Consider the following 18,432-nt stretch of genomic DNA (forward strand, 5'->3'; position numbering starts at 1 on the left):
CCTTCCTCTTTTCTCCCCACCCCTCGCGTCTCAGCCCCGTGGAGGATGAAGCGGCTGCAGTGGCCCCAGCCCCAGCAGCGGCACCGGCGGTGGCTGCGGTGGGGGTGGCCGGAACTGGGGTGGTGAAGAAGCGGTGGCGGCGGTGGCCGTGGCGGTGGCTGAAGGAGCAGCAGCCGCCCCAGCCGCTTCCCCTGTGCTTCCCTTCCTCTTGAGTGCAGCCAGGAAGTTTTTCGCTTCTGTGCATGTGTGTGTGCGTGAGTGTGGGTGTGTAAGGTGAAGATTTGGGCGGCGTTTGTGCAGGCGTTGGTTTTTTTGCCCACTTCTCTTCCCGTAACCCGGGTAGCTCCCGAGCCTGGGCTGTGGCCCGAAGAGGGGGCGCGGCGGCGGGCTCTCTCCTTTTGTTGTTGTTTCCTCCGCCTGGGGAGCTGAAGAGGGGACGCGCCTGGGTGGGGCGGCTCGGAGCCCGGGCCTGGTGGCCCCCGGGGCTCCCGGGCGGGCAGGGTAGGGCAGAGTAGAGCGGGCTTCAACATGATGGCGGCCGAGGCCGGCAGTGAGGAGGGCGGCCCGGTCACCGCCGGGGCAGCAGGAGGCGGCGGGGCCGCGGGCTCCAGTGCCTATCCGGCAGTGTGTCGGGTGAAGATACCCGCCGCCCTGTCTGTGGCAGCCGCCCCCTTTCCTGGGCTGGCGGAGGCTGGAGTGGCCGGGACTCTGGGTGGCGGAGCCGCTTTGGGGTCAGGGTTCCTGGGACCCGGGACTGTGGTGGGGGCACTGGGGGGAGCCGGACTGTCAGGGGGAGGTGCTGCTGCTGGCGTGGCTGGTGCTGCCGCCGCCGGACCTGGCGGGGAGATGGCTTTCACCAAGGGGACCACTTCGTTGCCTGCTGAGACCTTCGGGGCAGGCGGCGGATTCCCTCCTTTGCCGCCGCCTCCTCAGCTGCCCCCTTTGGGCGCGGGCCTGGGAACAGTGGACGAAGGTGACTCTCTGGATGGACCAGAATACGAGGAGGAAGAGGTGGCCATCCCGCTGACCGCTCCGCCAACTAACCAGTAAGTCAAGACCGGTGTTTTGGGGGAAGCTGACTCCTGGAAAGAAGTGGGAAAACATGCCTCGTTCTTTCAGCTGTTACTCGTTGTGAAAAGTTTTGAAGCTTATGGTTCTGTGCATAGGGATTTAATTTGATCACTCATCTTCCCTACAGGCACACTCCCTGGCGGCTTGGTATATTTATTGCTCCTCTGGGAAGATGTAAAGTTTTAAAGATGGGAAGCATGGGAAAATGTGTATCCAGTGAGAACCGGATATGGTTCTGCCCCTTCCAAATTGAGGTGGCGTCCTGGGATTCAGCTGAGCTTGCAGCTACCAAGGCAGTCGTACTCTGTATTAACCTGGTTGTGTTCCCTGTTGAAGCTAGATGACTAGTGAGAAGCTTGGAATACAAGCATTTAAATGAGTATTGTGTTAATATCATTCGCAACATGCATTGGTCAGAATGCTTTGTTTTTGTTGCACTGCAAATCCCAGCTTCTGCCTGTTGAAAGCATTGCGATGCAGAGAAGTCTTTGGATCACTTTTGAAAACGTGGGTCAGCGAGAAAGGAAAGTTCTGTTAATTACAGGTGTGGTTAAGGGCTCATAGTCCAACAATATTTGTAACTTGTGCCGTAGAATTCCCATTTATTAATATTAGTGTAATTCTTCTATAAGTTGAAGCTTTCTAAGCACAATATTGGAGCAAAACAAAATTAATAGTGTGCTTCCCTTTAACACTTTGTTGGTGGCAAATACAGTATTCTATTTGAAAATTAATTTTGACAGTCTACTGCGGAATATATATGACAAATGACTTTTCTATATATAGTACCTCCCCCTTGTTCTCTTCATAAGTGAACTTAGGTATGTATTTATAAAGCTGGACCTTGGTGAGAGGAATATGTTGATGGGAAGAGGTAATAGTAGGTAAAATTTGCTTTATAGATCCCTCATATCTGTCTTAATTTTCCTTTAGAATGTTGACAACCTTGGTGAGTATCAGAAGAAGAAAGATTTGGTTTCTGTGTTGACAATCACTCTAGACAATTGCAGGTTTTTTTGTTTTTTCGTGGGTTTTGTTTTCATTTGTTTTTTGTTTTTTTGATAATCTTTGGAAGATTTAAAAAGGACTTAACGAATTAGGACATTTTTGACTTAAGGCTACATCTTTTGATGGAAAAGTAAAGTTAGTCTTACTTAGGTCAGCCATGGTTTAGGGGTGTTGTATTCCTTTTATGTTATTCATTGTGAGTTCAATTTTTTGGTCTGATTTCATACCAACTTATCATTTCACATCTGTGTATTGCAGACTTTTCTGAAGGTGTTCTGAGGGTGTTAAAAATTTAAAATATACTGCACTGTTTACACACCTTCAAGCCTTTTTGAAAAAATCACTTAAGTATTAAGGTTCCTGTAGTTACGATAAAGTGCAACTTTTCATTATGAAAGAATATAGGCTTATGCCAGTTATTAACTAAATTGAATTAGGCATATTTAGTATATTGCAGTTTTAAATATTTTTAAAGGTAGAATTTATTTTGTAGAGCAATTTTAGCTTCACGGCAGAATTGAGCAGAAAACACATAGTGTTCCGATTAAATTTTTAATAATAAACATGAGTGAGTATATAGGAAAAATTATGTTTCTGAGAAGTCCATTTGAGATTTTCATCATTATTGTTTGTATTTGGGAATAAAAATATTATTTGTGTGACTGTGTATATGAGAATTGTACCTGTTCTAAAAGGTATCCTCCATTTCTAGTATGTTTTTTAAATTTGCCACTGAGAAGTACAAATTTCCCTCTTTTCTTTATCTTAGATATCAACCCAAAGTCACTGGAGGCAATACAGTGTAGTGGTTAAGCGTGCAAATTCTGAAGTTAGACAAGATTTGGGTTGGAATCCTGACTCTGCTACTAACTAGCTGTGTGATCTTGGAAAGGTCAGTTTCCCCATCTGTAAAATGGGGACAATAATGGTGTCTCCCTCATACGGTCGTGTGTTTTTTTTTTTTGTTTTTTTTTTGTTTTTTTTTTTGCGGTATGCGGGCCTGTCACTGTTGTGGCCCCTCCCGTAGCTGAGCACAGGCTCAGCGGCCATGGCTCACGGGCCTAGCCGCTCCACAGCATGTGGGATCTTTCCGGACCGGGGCACAAACCCGTGTCCCCTGCATTGGCAGGCGGACTCTCAACCACAGCGCCACCAGGGAAGCCACATATGGTCGTTTTTAAGGTTAATGAGAACCCCCTGAACATATTCAGCACAGTATCTGGCACATAGTAAGTGTTCAATAAATTAGTAGTCTCGCCATATAATATATAATTTTATTGTCATTAAATTGCCTACTAATTCTATTGCTGTAGGAACTCCCTTACTAATAACTATTTGAGAGAATGTTTTGAACTCCGAAGGCCTGTCTACCAAGATTGATTATATCAAAAATTTTATTTTAAATTCATAAAGGCTTCTAGCAGGCTAAGCAGGTTTAGAGATGGAATTCAAGTGTTTTCTATAAATTCCTATTTTTAAATAAAAGGAAAAGCCTTAACGACTTTGTTAAATAATGTCAAATCTTTCATAAAAGTATTGAAGAAATGCTTTTGGACTAATATATGATTACTAGTGACTGGTCACCTTAGTTATTGATAGCATGATATTAAGGAGGTTCAGGTCATAGGATCGAGTCCACAGTGGTTTGTTAGATAGACCAGGGTTCCCTGGTCATGGAGTTCAACCATGTGTCCAGCTGGTTCAGTGCTGTTGGTCACAAGAGTCAAGTGACAATATGTAGATAGACCAGTGCAAATATAATAACACTATTAGTATTTTGTACCTTGTTTTTCTGTGTGCATGGTGAATCATTAGTCTCATGTTTATTACTGAGCATTTTCATTAGTTGGGTTAAGGCGAGAAAAGTTTGTAGAATTATAACTATTACATGTATTTGAATATTCTTTTTTTGTGTGTGCAAAGTTTGAGGAAAAAATTTTAAAAAGAAAAAAAATTCTCCCCATATATTTTTATGCTATAAAAGGTTCTGTATCTAAAATTGCTAACAAAGTTTTTTTTCAATACAGGTACTCCCTGTATTGTTATGTAGCTGCTTTTCGTGGTCCTTGTTATTTCTTTCTCTTTTCCCCAGGGGTGAGGGGTGATAGGAAAGGAGAATAGTTCCCTTAGTCCACCATCAATTATGTACAGAGATTTTTAACTATGAGCCTGCAGTAGCAGGAGGCTCTTGGGCTGAATCCAACTGACAGATATATATTGCTTGCTCGTAGTGTATTTGGAGCATTTAGTGATTACTTGCCACCATTTAAAAATAGGAAAACTTCATGTTTAAGAAGTCTCGATTTCTAGCATCACTTGAGAAATCAGAGGAGTTGGCTCTACCTGGTTGCTGTTCCTGCTTGAGAATAGATTTCTAGAGCTGAGTAGTGATTGCCCCATTTAGGTGAATTCTGAGCTCTACAGTTAACTGTGGTTACTACCAGGCCTGCTTTGCCTTTGATGTTATTTGCCTGGCATCTGGCTTAACTAGATCTTACCCTGGACCTAAAACGCAGGCTTTCTCAAGCCTGAAAGTAGAAGAAAAAAGAAATAAGGAATGTAAATAATACCTTTCTTTTCCTTAAGAATCATCTTACTGTTTCTACAAAAATAAAATCATTCTTAAGTCAAATAATTGTTAAATGTTAGTACTAAGACATGTAGCATTCATTAACTTTGTCACCGATTGCATTGTAACTCTGGGTGAGTCATTATTTCTTAAAAATGGGGGTGAGAATTGAAGAGATTAGTTATGGACAAATTGGTTCCTGACCAGGACCAGATATTTTTGCTATATGAGTAGTAGAGCAATGTAGTAGGAGCTTAATTTAAGGGATACAACAATGAGTAAGATTCCCCTTTTCTTAATGTCTCTCTAGTAGAAAGTTAAGTTACCAATTACTGTCAATTCAGGCTAGCTTAAGATAAATATCATGAGTGAAGTATGAGCAAAGGGTCATGGGTGTTAAAAGAATAAGACATTTATATAATTAGAATCAGTAAAGTCTTAGAGGAAAAGTAGCAGGTATGTTTTCAATGCTGCTTAATTTATTCTGAACAAGAGGTAATTGGTTCCTATGCCCTTTGCCTAAAGATTCTGTCAGGTAGAAAAGAATTACAAATTAATGAGTATAAACTTTTGACCTTTAGTGAGGAGTCTGTCCTACTGAACCCTTTTTTTTTTTTTTTCCCGGTACGTGGGCCTCTCACTGTTGTGGCCTCTCCCGTTGTGGAGCACAGCCTCTGGACGCGCAGGCTCAGCGGCCATGGCTCACGGGCCCAGCTGCTCCGCGGCATGTGGGATTTTCCTGGACTGGGGCACGAACCCGTGTCCCGTGCATTGGCAGGCGGACTCTCAACCACTGTGCCACTAGGGAAGCCCCTATTGAACTCTTAATTATTTACCTGTGGTCTGGGGTAGGTTGAAGGGGGTGCCTACAGTTAACTGAGAATACACAGCACTACCAAAGGCTTGAATTGGTCTGGATCATTGATTAGCCACTCTAGGGAAACCAGGCAAACATTATTGACAGAGCCAAAAAAAAAGACCCAAAAGCCAAAACAACAGCAACAAAAAAACCTGACAGGGGTAAATTAGGAAGAAGCAGGGGAAAATAAAGAGGTCTTTTGGTTGCTTTGCTCCCTATCTCTTTACTAGCCATTAGGGAAATGAGAGAATGCCTTTAAGACCAGCTCAAATACTCCAAACAGTACCTCGGTGGGGGCAGGTGATGGAACTTAGAGCGATTATTGTCAGGTATTACTGATGACATTTCTTGGTTGCTTACTACCTAACAGGAACTGTTCTAATTGGTTTACATGTGTTGTTGTAGTTGCCTACTGCTTCACTCCAAAACTTAGTTGCTGAAACATTTATTTGCTCTTGATTCTAAAATTTGGGCAGGGCTTGTTGGGGACTGCTCCATGTGTCACCTGTTGGCTATAATGTCCAAGGTATCTTTTTAACTCATAAGTCTGGTACCTCAGCTGGGATGGCTGGAACAGCTGGTGGATAGCTGGGCATCTGTGTGTGTATGTGTGTATCTGTGTCCATGTCTCCCCCCACCTCAACTTCTCCATTTCATTAGCTTGAACTTCTCCACAGCATGGCAGATGGGTTCCATGAGGGAGCATTCCCAGAGGACAGGCCTCACCTGCCAATACTTATTAAACCTCTCTGTTCTTCATGTTTGCTAACGTTCCAATGGCCAGTGCTAATCACGTGAGTCAGTCTAGATTTAGTGTGGGAGTGGGCTATAAAAGGGCACCAATATTAGAAGGTGAGATTTCTTGGGGGCATCAGAGTAACTGCCTACTGCATGTATTATTCATTTACAAGTAAATATTAGATAATATTAGAATACTAGTGGTTAGGGAAAGCATGGGAGAAAGGGCAAGTACTTTGAAGTTTTTCCCTTAGGGTCTACATGGTAAATTGTCTTTCATCGAATGGTCCAAATATCCCCACAATATATTTTGCTTCTGACCACCATTATCTTAATTTTAAACCAAAGATACTGAATATGGATGTTGGTTATGGCTCATTGTTTGACTATGCCAATGTATGTATGGTAGGTGTGTTATCTTGAAATCACCTGCAGTACATTTCAGTTGTGGGCTAAATAAAAAATAGTTGTTATCAGGTAAAATGTATGGATAACTTCTCCATATGTCTAATCACATCTCAATGGGATTTGGAGTATGCTTTTAGGTGTTCCAGTGATTACATGATTTTGTGAGTAAAACAATGAACATTGCGGGGGGACAGAAAGAAATATAAAAGAAAGTACAATGTAGCTGGACAATAAGGCATTAATGATATAGAAATAAGATGATAAAATTAATCTACGGACACATTGTACTAATTTTTCAAATTAGAGGATAGTTTTGGAAGAGTTGAAAGAATGAGAGTGTATGAAAGTGATTTTGAAATTTTATACTGTAATTCTCTTTTACTAAAGCTTTATAGAAAGTTAAATTATCTTTTTGTAGCATCAGTATTTGATGTTATAGTAGTTCCCCCTTATCCACGGCTTCACTTTCCACGATTTCAGTTGCTCTCGGTTGACCATGGCTCAAATATATTAAGCGGGGCTTCCCTGGTGGCTCAGTGGTTGAGAGTCTGCCTGCCGATGCAGGGGACACAGGTTCGTGCCCCCGTCCGGGAAGATCCCACATGCCGCGGAGTGGCTAGGCCCGTGAGCCATGGCCTCTGAGCCTGCGCGTCCAGGAGCCTGTGCTCCGCAATGGGAGAGGCCACAACAGTGAGAGGCCCGCGTACCACAAACAAACAAACAAAAAATATTAAGCAGAAAATTCCAGAAATAAGCAATTCATGAGTTTTAAGAATTGTACACCTTTCAGAGTAGTGTGATGAAATCCTGCTCCATCCCGCCCAGGCATGAACCATACCTTTGTCCAACGTATCCTGCCATCACTTAGTGGTCCTACCTTGGTCGACAGATTGACTGTTGCACTATCACAGTGCTTGTGTTCAAGTAAGCCTTATTTTACTTAATAATGGCCCCAAAGCGCAAGAGTAGTGATGTTGGCAATTCGGATATTCCAGAGAAGCTGTAAAGTGCTTACTTTAAGTGAAAAGGTGAAAGTTTCCTACTTAAAAGGGGATGAAAAAAATCATATGCAGAGATTACTAAGATCTACAGTAAGAACGAATCTTCTATCTGTGAAATTGTGAAGGAAAAAGAAATTCATGATAGTTTTGCTGTTGCACCTCAAACTGCAAAAGTTATGACCACAGTGTGTGATAGTGCTTAGTTGAGATGGAAAAGGCGTTACATTTTACAGAAAGATATTTTGAGAGAGACTACATTCATGTAATGTTTATTACAGTATATCGTTATAATTGTTCTATTTTATTATAGAACATATAATAAATGTTATTGTTGTTAATTTCTTACTGTGCCTAATTTATAAATAGGTATCTATATATGGGAAAAATAGAGTATGTATGGGATTCGGTACTAATTTGAGGTTTCAGGCATGCCTGGGAGTCTTGGAATGTATCCCTTGAGGATAAGAGAAGACTACTGTGTAATCAGGAGAGTGATATGCATAGATACATAGTATTTTAGTAAACGAGGAAACTCTTTCATTGACCATTGCAGAAGCAGACTCTGGTAGAGTGACTTGCTTAAAAGGTCAAAGAGCTAGGTGGATCTGGGACAGAATCCAGTTCCCATGATTTTTTAGATATGTTTCAATTTGAGTAATATTTAATTAATTTTTGCAGGGGGAGGAAGTGGAAAGGCAGAGGCCCATTATTGAGTAATCATTTACTATATTCTAGGCAGTTTACATAGGTTATCTCATTTAATTCTCATAACTATACAGTGAGAATAGATATTATCCACATTTTTTTTTTTGTTGAGAAAACTGATAGAACTGGAATTCTCATGCAAATACTTTACTTGTTCCATTCCAATGCATATAATACACACATATATACGTGCACCCATACAAAACTTAATATACTCCAGGACTGGCTAGTCATGGGGTGTTGGACTGAATTATATCTCTCCAAAATTCATAGATTGAAGCCCTAACCCCCAGTGTGACGGTGTATGGAGTTAAGATCTTTAAGGTAGTAATTAAGGTTAAATGAGGTCATAAAGGTGGATCCATAATTCTATAGGACTGGTGTTCTCATATGAAGAGGAGGAGACAAATGGGAGCACATGTGAACAGAGAAAAGACCATATGAGTTCACAGTGAGAAGGTGGCTATCTATATATAAGCCAAGGAGAGATGCTTCACTTAGAAACCAACTCTGTTGGCAACTTAATCTTGGACTCAGCCTCCAGAACTGTGAGAAAATACATTTCTGTTGTTTAAGCCATCTAGTATATGGAATTCTGTTATGATATCCTGAGCTGACTGATACACTGCATAAACCTGCATCTTTAAAAATGGCTTTGGAGGATTTGGAGCAGATTAAATGCTCATTTACTACTTGAGAAACAGGGTCTTCATGCTTTTATTTCCTATTTTTCACTGTAGGAAAGAAAACGTTTCCTTATACTTTAGCTTCATTCTTCATGAGTTCGTGACTTAACATCTCCTCTTTTGGCTATACTTGTGTTGAAAGTTGGAAAGCATTTAAATGCATGTCTGATTATTATAGTGTGAAAAGATCCTACACAAGATTGTGGGTGGTAGCTGTAGAAAACCTATGGGTGAGACATTACTCCAGGAGATTTTCTGTATTCACTCTGTGTTCATTGTTGTAACATTCAGTGTTACTTTTAAAATTCTTCTCTTTTATGTATCTGTCTCTAGCTAAGGGAAAGACCTAGAGATATCCCTCTCAATTCTTTTAAGTCTTCTTTGTAGGTATAGCCCACTACACTGGGTTCACAGTTAAGATACTTGTATAATAGTAGAACCATACCTCTCTTCCATCCATGTCTATCTACCTAAATATTGATTTATCTCTCAGATTTTCCAATTAAACTTCTTATTTTGAGATAATTGTAGATTCATATTTAGTTGTAAGAAATAATAGAGATGTTTCTTTCACCTATTTTTCCAGATATATGGCAATATCTCGTGATATCACAACTAGGAGTCAATTTCATTGATATAGTTCATTTATTCAGATTTCACCAGTTCTACATACACTGTGTGTGTGTGTGTGTGTGTGTGTGTGTGTGTGTGTGTGTGTATGGTGTTCATTTAAATCTATGCGGTTTTATCACATGGGTAGATTTGTATAATCATCACCACAGTAAAGATACAGAACAATTTCATTACTCCCAGGATCCCTTGTGTTGTCCTTTTATAACTAAACCCACCTTTCTCCATCTTTAACCTCTGGCAACCACTAATCTGTTCTTCATTTTGTCATTTCCAAAAGACTATATAAATGGACTCATACAGCTTGTAACCTTTTTTTTTTGGTCAACGTCTTTACTGGAGTATAATTGCTTTACATTGCTGTGTTAGTTGCTGCTGTATAACAAAGTGAATCAGCTATACGTATACATATATCCCCATATCCTCTCCCTGTTGCGTCTCCCTCCCACCCTCCCTATCCACCCCTCTAGGTGGTCACAAAGCACTGAGCTGATCTCCCTGTGCTATGCAGCTGCTTCCTACTAGCTATCTATTTTACATTTGGTAGTGTATATAGGTCCATGCCACTTTCTCACTTCATCCCAGCTTACCCTTCCCCCTCCCCGTGTCCTCAAGTCCATTCTTTACATCTGCGTCTTTATTCCTGTCCTGTCCCTAGGTGCTTCAGAACCATTTTTTTTTAGATTCCATATATATATATATGTTAGCATACAGTATTTGTTTTTCTTTTTCTGACTGACTTCACTCTGTATGACAGTCTCTAGGTCCATCCACCTCACTACAAATAATTCAATTTCGTTTCTTTTTATGGCTGAGTAATATTCCATTGTATATATGTGCCACATCTTCTTTATCCATTCATCTGTCGATGGAGACTTAGGTTGCTTCCATGTCCTGGCTATTATAAATAGTTCATACAGCATGTAACCTTTCGGAATAGCATTTGTCACTGAACACAATTCCCTCAAGATTTATTCAAGTTCTTGCTTGTATCAATACTTTGTACCTTTTCGTTGCTGAGTAGTATTCCATGGTATGGATATACTACAGTTTGTTTAATCATTCACTCATCAGAGAACATTTGGGTAATTTCCAGTTTTAGCTATTATGAAAAAAGCTGCTATGAACATTTGTGTTTATGTTTTTGTGTGAACATAAGTTTTCATTTCTGTCAGATAAATGTCCAAGAGTGCAACTGCTGGATCGTGTAGTAATTGCATATTGAGTTTTATAAGAAACTGCCGATCTATTTTCTAGAATAGCTGTATCCTTTTACATTCTCACTAACAATTCATGAGTGATCCTGATTCCCTATGTCCTCACTACTAACCATTTTTTATTTTAGCAATTCTCATTGCCTAGTGATCACTAGATGCCTAGTGATATCTCATTGTGGTTTTGTTATGCATTTTTCCTAATGATTGATGATATTGAAACTTTTTATGTGCTAATTTGCTATCTGTATATCCTCTTGGGTGAAATGTCTGTTCATCTCTTTTGCCCATTTTCCAGTAGGATTGTTTGTTTATTATTGAGTTTTAAGAGTTCTTTATGTATTCTAAATATTAGTCCTCTATCTGATAATGTGGTTTGCAAATATTTTCTCCTATTCTGTACCTTGTCTTTTTCTCCTTTTAACAGGGTCTTTCACAGAGCAAAAGTTTTTAATTTTTATGAGGCTTAAGTTATTAATATTTTCTTCTATAGGTTGTGCTTTTAGAGGCAAGTCTAAGAACTCTTTGCCTAGCCTGGATCACAAAGATTTTCTCCTATGATTGTTTCCAAAAGTTTTATATTTTTATGTTTTACAGTTAAGTCCATGATCCATTTTGTTTTCTTTTTTATAAAAGATATGGTTTAGATTGAGGTTCATATTTTTGCCCAGGAATATCCGATTACTCTAACACCATTTGTTGGAAAGGCAAATATCTTTCTTCTATTGAATTGCTTTTGCACTTTGATAAAAAATTAATTGGGCATATATGTGTGGGTTTACTTCTGGGTTCTTTATTGTATTCTGTTGGTCTGTATGTCTCCATTTGCTGATATCACACTCTTGATAACCGTAGCTACATAGTAAGCCTTAATATTGGGTAGAGTGATTCTCTTTTCAGTATGTTTTTAGCTATTCTAAGACATGTCTTTATGTATAAATTTTAGAACAAGCTTGTCCATGTCTACAAAAACTTTGTTGAAATTTTCATAGGAATTGCATTAAACCTATAGATCAGTTTTGGGAGAACTGACATCTTTACTATATTGACATGGTATGTTTCCATTTATTTAGTTCTTTGATTGCTTTAATCAGCATTTTGTAATTTTTAGTATATCAATCCTGTATGCCTATTGTTTAATTTGTACTTTTTTTTTGGTTTTGTTTTATTTGGAGCAGTTTTGTAAATGTTATGTTTTTAAGTTTCCACATGTTCCTTCTTAGTATATAGAAATGCTGATTGATTTTTGTATGTTGGTCTTATATCCTGTGACCTTGCTAAACTTACCTTTTAGTTTTAAGAGACCTTTTACAGATTCCTTGGGATTTTCTACATAGACAATTATGTCAACTGCAAATAGGGGCTGTTTTTTTCTTTCTTTCTGATCTGTATGACTTTTATTTCTTTTTCTTGTCATATTGCAGTGGCTAGAACTTCTAGTACTATATTGAATGAGAGTGGTGAGAGCAGACATCCTTGCTTTGTTCCTTGTCTTAGGTGGAAAACATTTAAATGTGTTTTGCCATTAAATATGATGTTAACAGTAGCTGTTTTGGGGGGAGAGTGGATAGATGCTCTTTATCAAGTTGAGGTTGATCACCTCTCTTCCTAGTTTACTGTGAGTTTTTACCATGAATGGGTGCTGGATATTTTCAAATTCTTTTTTCTGGGTCAATTTATATGACCATATGATTTTTTCCGTAGCATGTTAAGATGGTAGCTTACTGATTTTTTTAATGTTGAACCAGCCTTGCATAGCTGGAATAAATCTCAGTAGGTTATGGTGTATAATGTTTTTCAAGAATTGCTGAAACTCAGGTTTTTGATGTGTTGAGAATGTTTGTGTCTAAGTTCATGAGAGATATTGGTCTGTAGTTTTCTTGTGATATCTTTGTCTTGTTTCAGTATTTGAATAATACTGGCCTCATAGTATGGGGTAGGAAATGTTCCCTACTCTTCTGTTCTTTGGAAGAGTTTGTGAAGTATTGGTATTAATATTTGGTAGAATTCTCTAGTGAAAACATCTCAGCATGGGATTTATTTTTTTTGGAGATTTTAAATTATGAATTCATTTTAAATGGTTATAGGGTTATTCATCTTATTTATATTATTTTGGTTGGATTTTGGTAGTAAGTGGGTTCATTTCTTCTAATTTGTCTAACATAGCAGCATAAACTTGTTTGCATTATTACCTAGTTACCCTTTTGATGGCTGTAGAATAGTGATATTCTCTTTTATTCTTGATACTTGAATTTGTGTCTTAACTCTTCTTTGTTTTGTCAGTCTTGTTAAAGCGTTATCATTTCTATTAATTTTTTCAAAGGTTAGCTTTTTGTTTCATTGATTTTTTTTCCCCTTATGGCCTTGTTTTAAATTTCATTGATTTTTGCTCTTATTTTTATTCTTTTTTTCTGATTGCTTTGGGTTTATTTTGTTCCTGTTTTTCTAGCTTCTTGAGGAAGGAATTTAAGATGATTGATCTGAGACTTTCCCTGTTTCCTAGAGTAAGCATTTAATGCTATACTTTTCCCTCTTAACCCATCTTTAGCCATATTCTGCATCTTTTGATATGTTGCCTTTTCATTTTCACTCAGTTCTGTGCTTCTTTTTTTTAACTTTACATTGAGACTTACATTTTGACTCATGAATTATTTAGAAGTGTGTTGTTTCATTTCCAAGTGTTTTAAGATTTACCAATTGTCTTTCTGTTATTGATTTCTCATTAGAGTCCATTATGGTCAGAGAACATACCCTTATGATTTCAGTACTTTTAAATTTGTTGAAGTTTGTTTTATAGTCTGGGATTTGGATATGGTCTATCTTGGTGAATGTTCCATGGATGCTTGAAAAAAATGTGTATTTGGCTGTTCTTTGGTGGAATGTTCTATATATGTCAATTAGATTCTTCTGTTTGTTTTGTTCAGAACTTTTAAATCTTTCCTCATTTTCTGTTTAGTATTTCTGTGAGTTTCTGAGATAGGAGTCTTAAAGTTCCCACTATAATTTTGAATTTATCTATTTTTTCTTTCAGCTCTATCAGTTTTTGCTTCATATACTTTGGGGCCCTGTTGTTTGGGTGTACACATTTAGGATTGTTATGTATTTCTGGTGGATAGATCCTTTTATCATTATCTAATGTCCCTCTTTTGTCTCTAGCAATTGTCTTTGCTCTTAAGTCTATCTAATAGTAATATAGCAACTCTTGCTTTTATTTTGTTTACCTGTACATTTTTCCATCATTTTACTTTCAATGTGTCTTATTTTAAGTGATCTAATTATAGAGAACTTATAGTGGGGTCTTTTTTTTTTTTTAGTTCATGCTGTTAATCTGTCTTGGTGTATTAAATATTTATGTTTACAGTAATTATTAATATTTTAGGGCTTAAGTCTGCCATTTTACTTTTTGTTTTCTGTTTGTTCTCTTTCTCATTTCTCTTTTTCTCTTTTCTTGCTTTCCTATGGGTTACTCGAACATTTGTTAGGATTTCATCTTGAAGTATTTATAGTGTTTTTTCAATATATCACTTTGTAGATACTAAAATAACATATGTAATTTACCACAGTCTATGGGTATAAGCATTTTATCAATTAGAGTGAAGTGGGGAAACTATTCTTCCACTTAGATCCCTTTACCTTCCCACTTTGTAAATATTGTTCTCTTGACTATTTCTTCTACATACATTGGGCAGCTTTTCTGATGGTGTTAATATTTTTGTTATTGTGGTAAAATATACATGACGTAAAACTTATTTTAATCATTTTTAGGTGTATAGTTCTGTGGTATAAAGTACATTCACATTGTTGTTCAACCATTGTCACCATTGTTCTCCAGAACTTTTCCATCTTCCCCAGCTAAAACTGTACCCATTATACACTAACTTTCCAAACCCTTTTTCCTCAGCCCCGGCAACCACCATTTTACTTTCTGTTTCTATGAATTTGACTACTCTAGGTACCTCGCATAAATGGAGTCATAGAATATTTTACTTTTGTAACTGACTTGTTTCACTTAGCATGTCTTCAAGGTTCATCTGTGCTGTAGCAGTTGTCAGAACTTGTTTCTAAAGTCTGAATAACATTCTAGACTTATTGCACATTTTGTTTATCCATTTATCTGTTTGTGGGCGCTTGGGTTGCTTCCCCTTTTTGGATATTGTGAATAATGCTGCTTGAACATAGTGTATAAATATCTGTTTTAGTCACTGCTTTCATTTTGGGAATAGGAATTTTTGGGTCATAGGGTAATTCTGTGTTTAAGTTTTTGAGGAATTGCCATATCATTTTTGATAGCAGCTATACCATTTTATAGTCTCACTAGCAATGTATGAGGGTTCTAACTGCTCCATATCCTCACCATCACTTGTATTTTCTTTTTTTTTCTTTGTTTGTTTTTTGGATTTTTTTGGAGATGAAATAGCTATCCTGATGGGTGTGAAATGGTTTCTCATTGTGGTTTTGACTTGTATTTTCCTAATGAATAGTGATGTTGAGCATCTTTTCATGTACTTATTGTCCTTTTTTATATCTTCTTTGTAGGAATGTCTCTTTTCAAGTCCTCTGTCCATTTTTTAATCAGGTTGTTTGTTTTTGTTAAGTTGAAGGAGTTCTTTATATATTCTGGATATCAGTCCCTTTTCAGATAAATGGTTTGCAAATATTTTCTCCTGTTCTGAGGGATTGCTTTTTCACTCTGTTGATAGTGTCTTTTGATACACAGAGGTTTTTAATTTTGATGAACTCCAGTTTTTTATGCCTGTATAATTTTTATTCCATTCATCTGTTATGGTTTTAAAACCTCTTGAGTAGAAAGGTAGTCTATTGTATTTACCCATATTTTTGCTTTTCTCATTGTGCTTTCTTCTTTCCTGATGTTCCAAGAGTCCTTGTTTTATCAATTGAAGAACTTCCATAGCCATTCTTGAAGGATACATCTGGTAGTGACAAATTCTTCTAGTTTTCCTTTGTCTGCTGTGTCTTTATTTCCGCTTCATTCCTGAAAGATAATTTTGTCAGATACAGAATTCATGGTTAACAGTTCTTTTCTTTCAGCACTTGAAAAATTTTTTGTTACTTTCTTCAGACCTTTGTGGTTTCAGATTAGAAAACTGCTGTCATTTGAGTTGGTGTTCCCTATAGGTAATGCATCCTTTCGATGTGGTTGCTTTCAGGATTTTTCTTTGTCTTTCGTTTCAAATATGTATGTCAAGGTGTAACTTCTGTGGGTTTACCTGTTTGTGGTTTGCTCACTATAATCTGTAGCTTTACATCTTTCTCCAAATTTGGAAGTTTTCAGCCATTTGTTGAATACTCTTCAACTCTACTCTTTTTCTCTTCTTTTCATGGGGCTCAAAATGATATGGATCTAGATCTTTCATTATTGTCCCATCCATCTACGAGACCTTGTTGTTTTCAGTGATTTTTCTTTTTTGTTCATATTGGGTGAATTCTGTTGATCTGTCCTCAAGTTCACGGATTCTGTTCTCCATAATTCCTACTATTGAGCCCATCTAATAAGTTTTTGGTTTTCTTTCTTATTGTAGTTTTCAGCTCTGTAATTTCTTTTTGGTTGTTTTTTTTTATATTTTCTATTTCTTGGGTTGAATTTTGTCTGTTTCAAGAGAATTTGTAATTGATGGATGGAAAATTTTTATGATGGCTGCTTTACAGTCTTTGTCAGATAATTCCAATGTCTGATTCATATCAGTGTTGGCATCTGTTAATTGTCTTTTTCTCATTCAAGTAGTGATTTTTTTGGTTCTTAGCATGATGGATGATTTTTGATTGTGTGTTGGGCATTTTGTCTTCCATGTAATGTTTTTAAAATCAGTTTGTCCTGTAAGTATCATTTTTTTTTTTTTAATTTGGCTGCACTGGGTCTTAGTTGCAGCATGCGGGATCGTTTTTCGGTTGTGGCATGTGGGCTGTTTAGTTGTGGCATGTGGGCTCTATTAGTTGCACCATGTGGGATCTAGTTCCCTGACCAGGGATTGAACCTGGGCCCCGTGCATTGGGAGCACAGAGTCTTAGCCACTGGAACTCCACCAGGGAACTCCCCCCATAAGTGTGATTAATATATATTTACTGTAGAAAATTTGGGGACTATTGAGAAATACAAAGAAAAAAATCACTTTTCTATTGCCAAAGATAGTTCCTGTTATGAATAATACATAACATTTATCTGAAAGGAAATATGTACAGGTATGCTTTGGAGGTATTATATTGCAAGTTCCATTTCAGACTACCACAATAAAGTGAACATCACAATAAAGCAAGTCACAGGAATTTTTTTGATATTCTATTGAATTAATTTTAATTTATCCATATTAAAATTACGTTTATGGTGGTGGGATGAATTGGGAGATTGGGATTGACATATATACACTAATATGTATAAAATAGATAACTAATAAGAACCTGCTGTATAAAAAATAAAGTAAAATTCCAGAAAAAGGTACAGAAAATTATATATGAATTCAGAGAATACAGGTGATCATTAAAAAAAAATTATGTTTACACTGAACTATAGTGTCTGTTAAGAGTGCAATAGCATTATGTCTAAAAAATACACATACCTTAATTAAAAAATACTTTGTTGCTAAAAAAAATTAACCATTATCTGAACCTTCAGCAAGTCATAGTAGTAACATCAAAGATCACTGATCACAGATCACCGTAACAAATCAGTAATAAGGAAAAATTTTGAAATATTGTGAGAATTACCAAAATGTGACACAGAGACACAAAGTGAGCAAATGCTGTTGGAAAGATGGACTTGCTCCATTCAGGATTACCACAAACCGTCAATATGTAAAAAAACAATTATTTGCAAAGGACAATAAAGTAAAGCACAATAAAATGAGATATGCCTGTGTATATCCCCATCCCCTCAAATATAATTGTAGCTAACACTTTCACAGATGAGGAAATTGAAGTAAGGAGAGTTTTAGGTAACTTTCCCAGATCACAAAACTACCAAATGATTCAACGCAAACTTTTGATTCCCGGGTTTGTGTGTTTAACCACTGTGGTACAGTCTCTCTTGTTCTGTTTTTTTTTTTTTCTCCCCCTGTACCACTTCAGAAAAATTGTTTCAGTAGGAGAATGAACTTATTTTGGGAGGGATAATCAATAGGTTAACAGCCCTCTAAAAGGCATTTTGAATAGTGTTTATTTTAAGTAGTTCAATATATATGTCTATAGGTACTTGAATGTGTTTATATACATATATATTACACATATGTGTGTGTTTGTGTGTGTGTGTGTATATATATATACACACACATATGCATTTTGGAAGATTATCTTAGGTAGTAGAGAAATGAGTTTTGATACCTCTTGTTAGGCATCCACTTGGGAATATTTAAATAAATGAATACCTCCTTCCATTTGAATGGGAAGCAATAACAGGCTTTTTTTTCTTTTTACAGGCTTTTATCTTCCTTGAAAAGAAAGTTGTGTTTTTGTTTTTGTTTTAAGTAAATCATTGTTAGCTTCCTTACTCATTTATTGAGGAACAAATTGTGTAGAAATTCTTCCACGCATT

General features: G+C 37.3%; 1 protein-coding gene across 1 annotated transcript in view; it reads left to right on the forward strand.

The window, feature by feature from the left end:
- Nucleotides 1-325: 325 nt before the first annotated feature.
- Nucleotides 326-18,432, forward strand: part of RASA1 (RAS p21 protein activator 1) — a 109,542-nt gene continuing 91,435 nt past the window's right edge. The window contains exon 1 of the mRNA XM_082650661.1: nt 326-1,046. Coding sequence (XP_082506787.1) covers nt 529-1,046 — 518 coding nt within the window. The 5' untranslated portion in view covers nt 326-528. The remainder of the gene's footprint in view (nt 1,047-18,432) is intronic.

Source organism: Grampus griseus (assembly GCF_964374135.1).
Source record: "Grampus griseus genome assembly, chromosome: 3".
In the NCBI taxonomy this organism is placed as follows: Eukaryota; Metazoa; Chordata; class Mammalia; order Artiodactyla; family Delphinidae; genus Grampus; species Grampus griseus.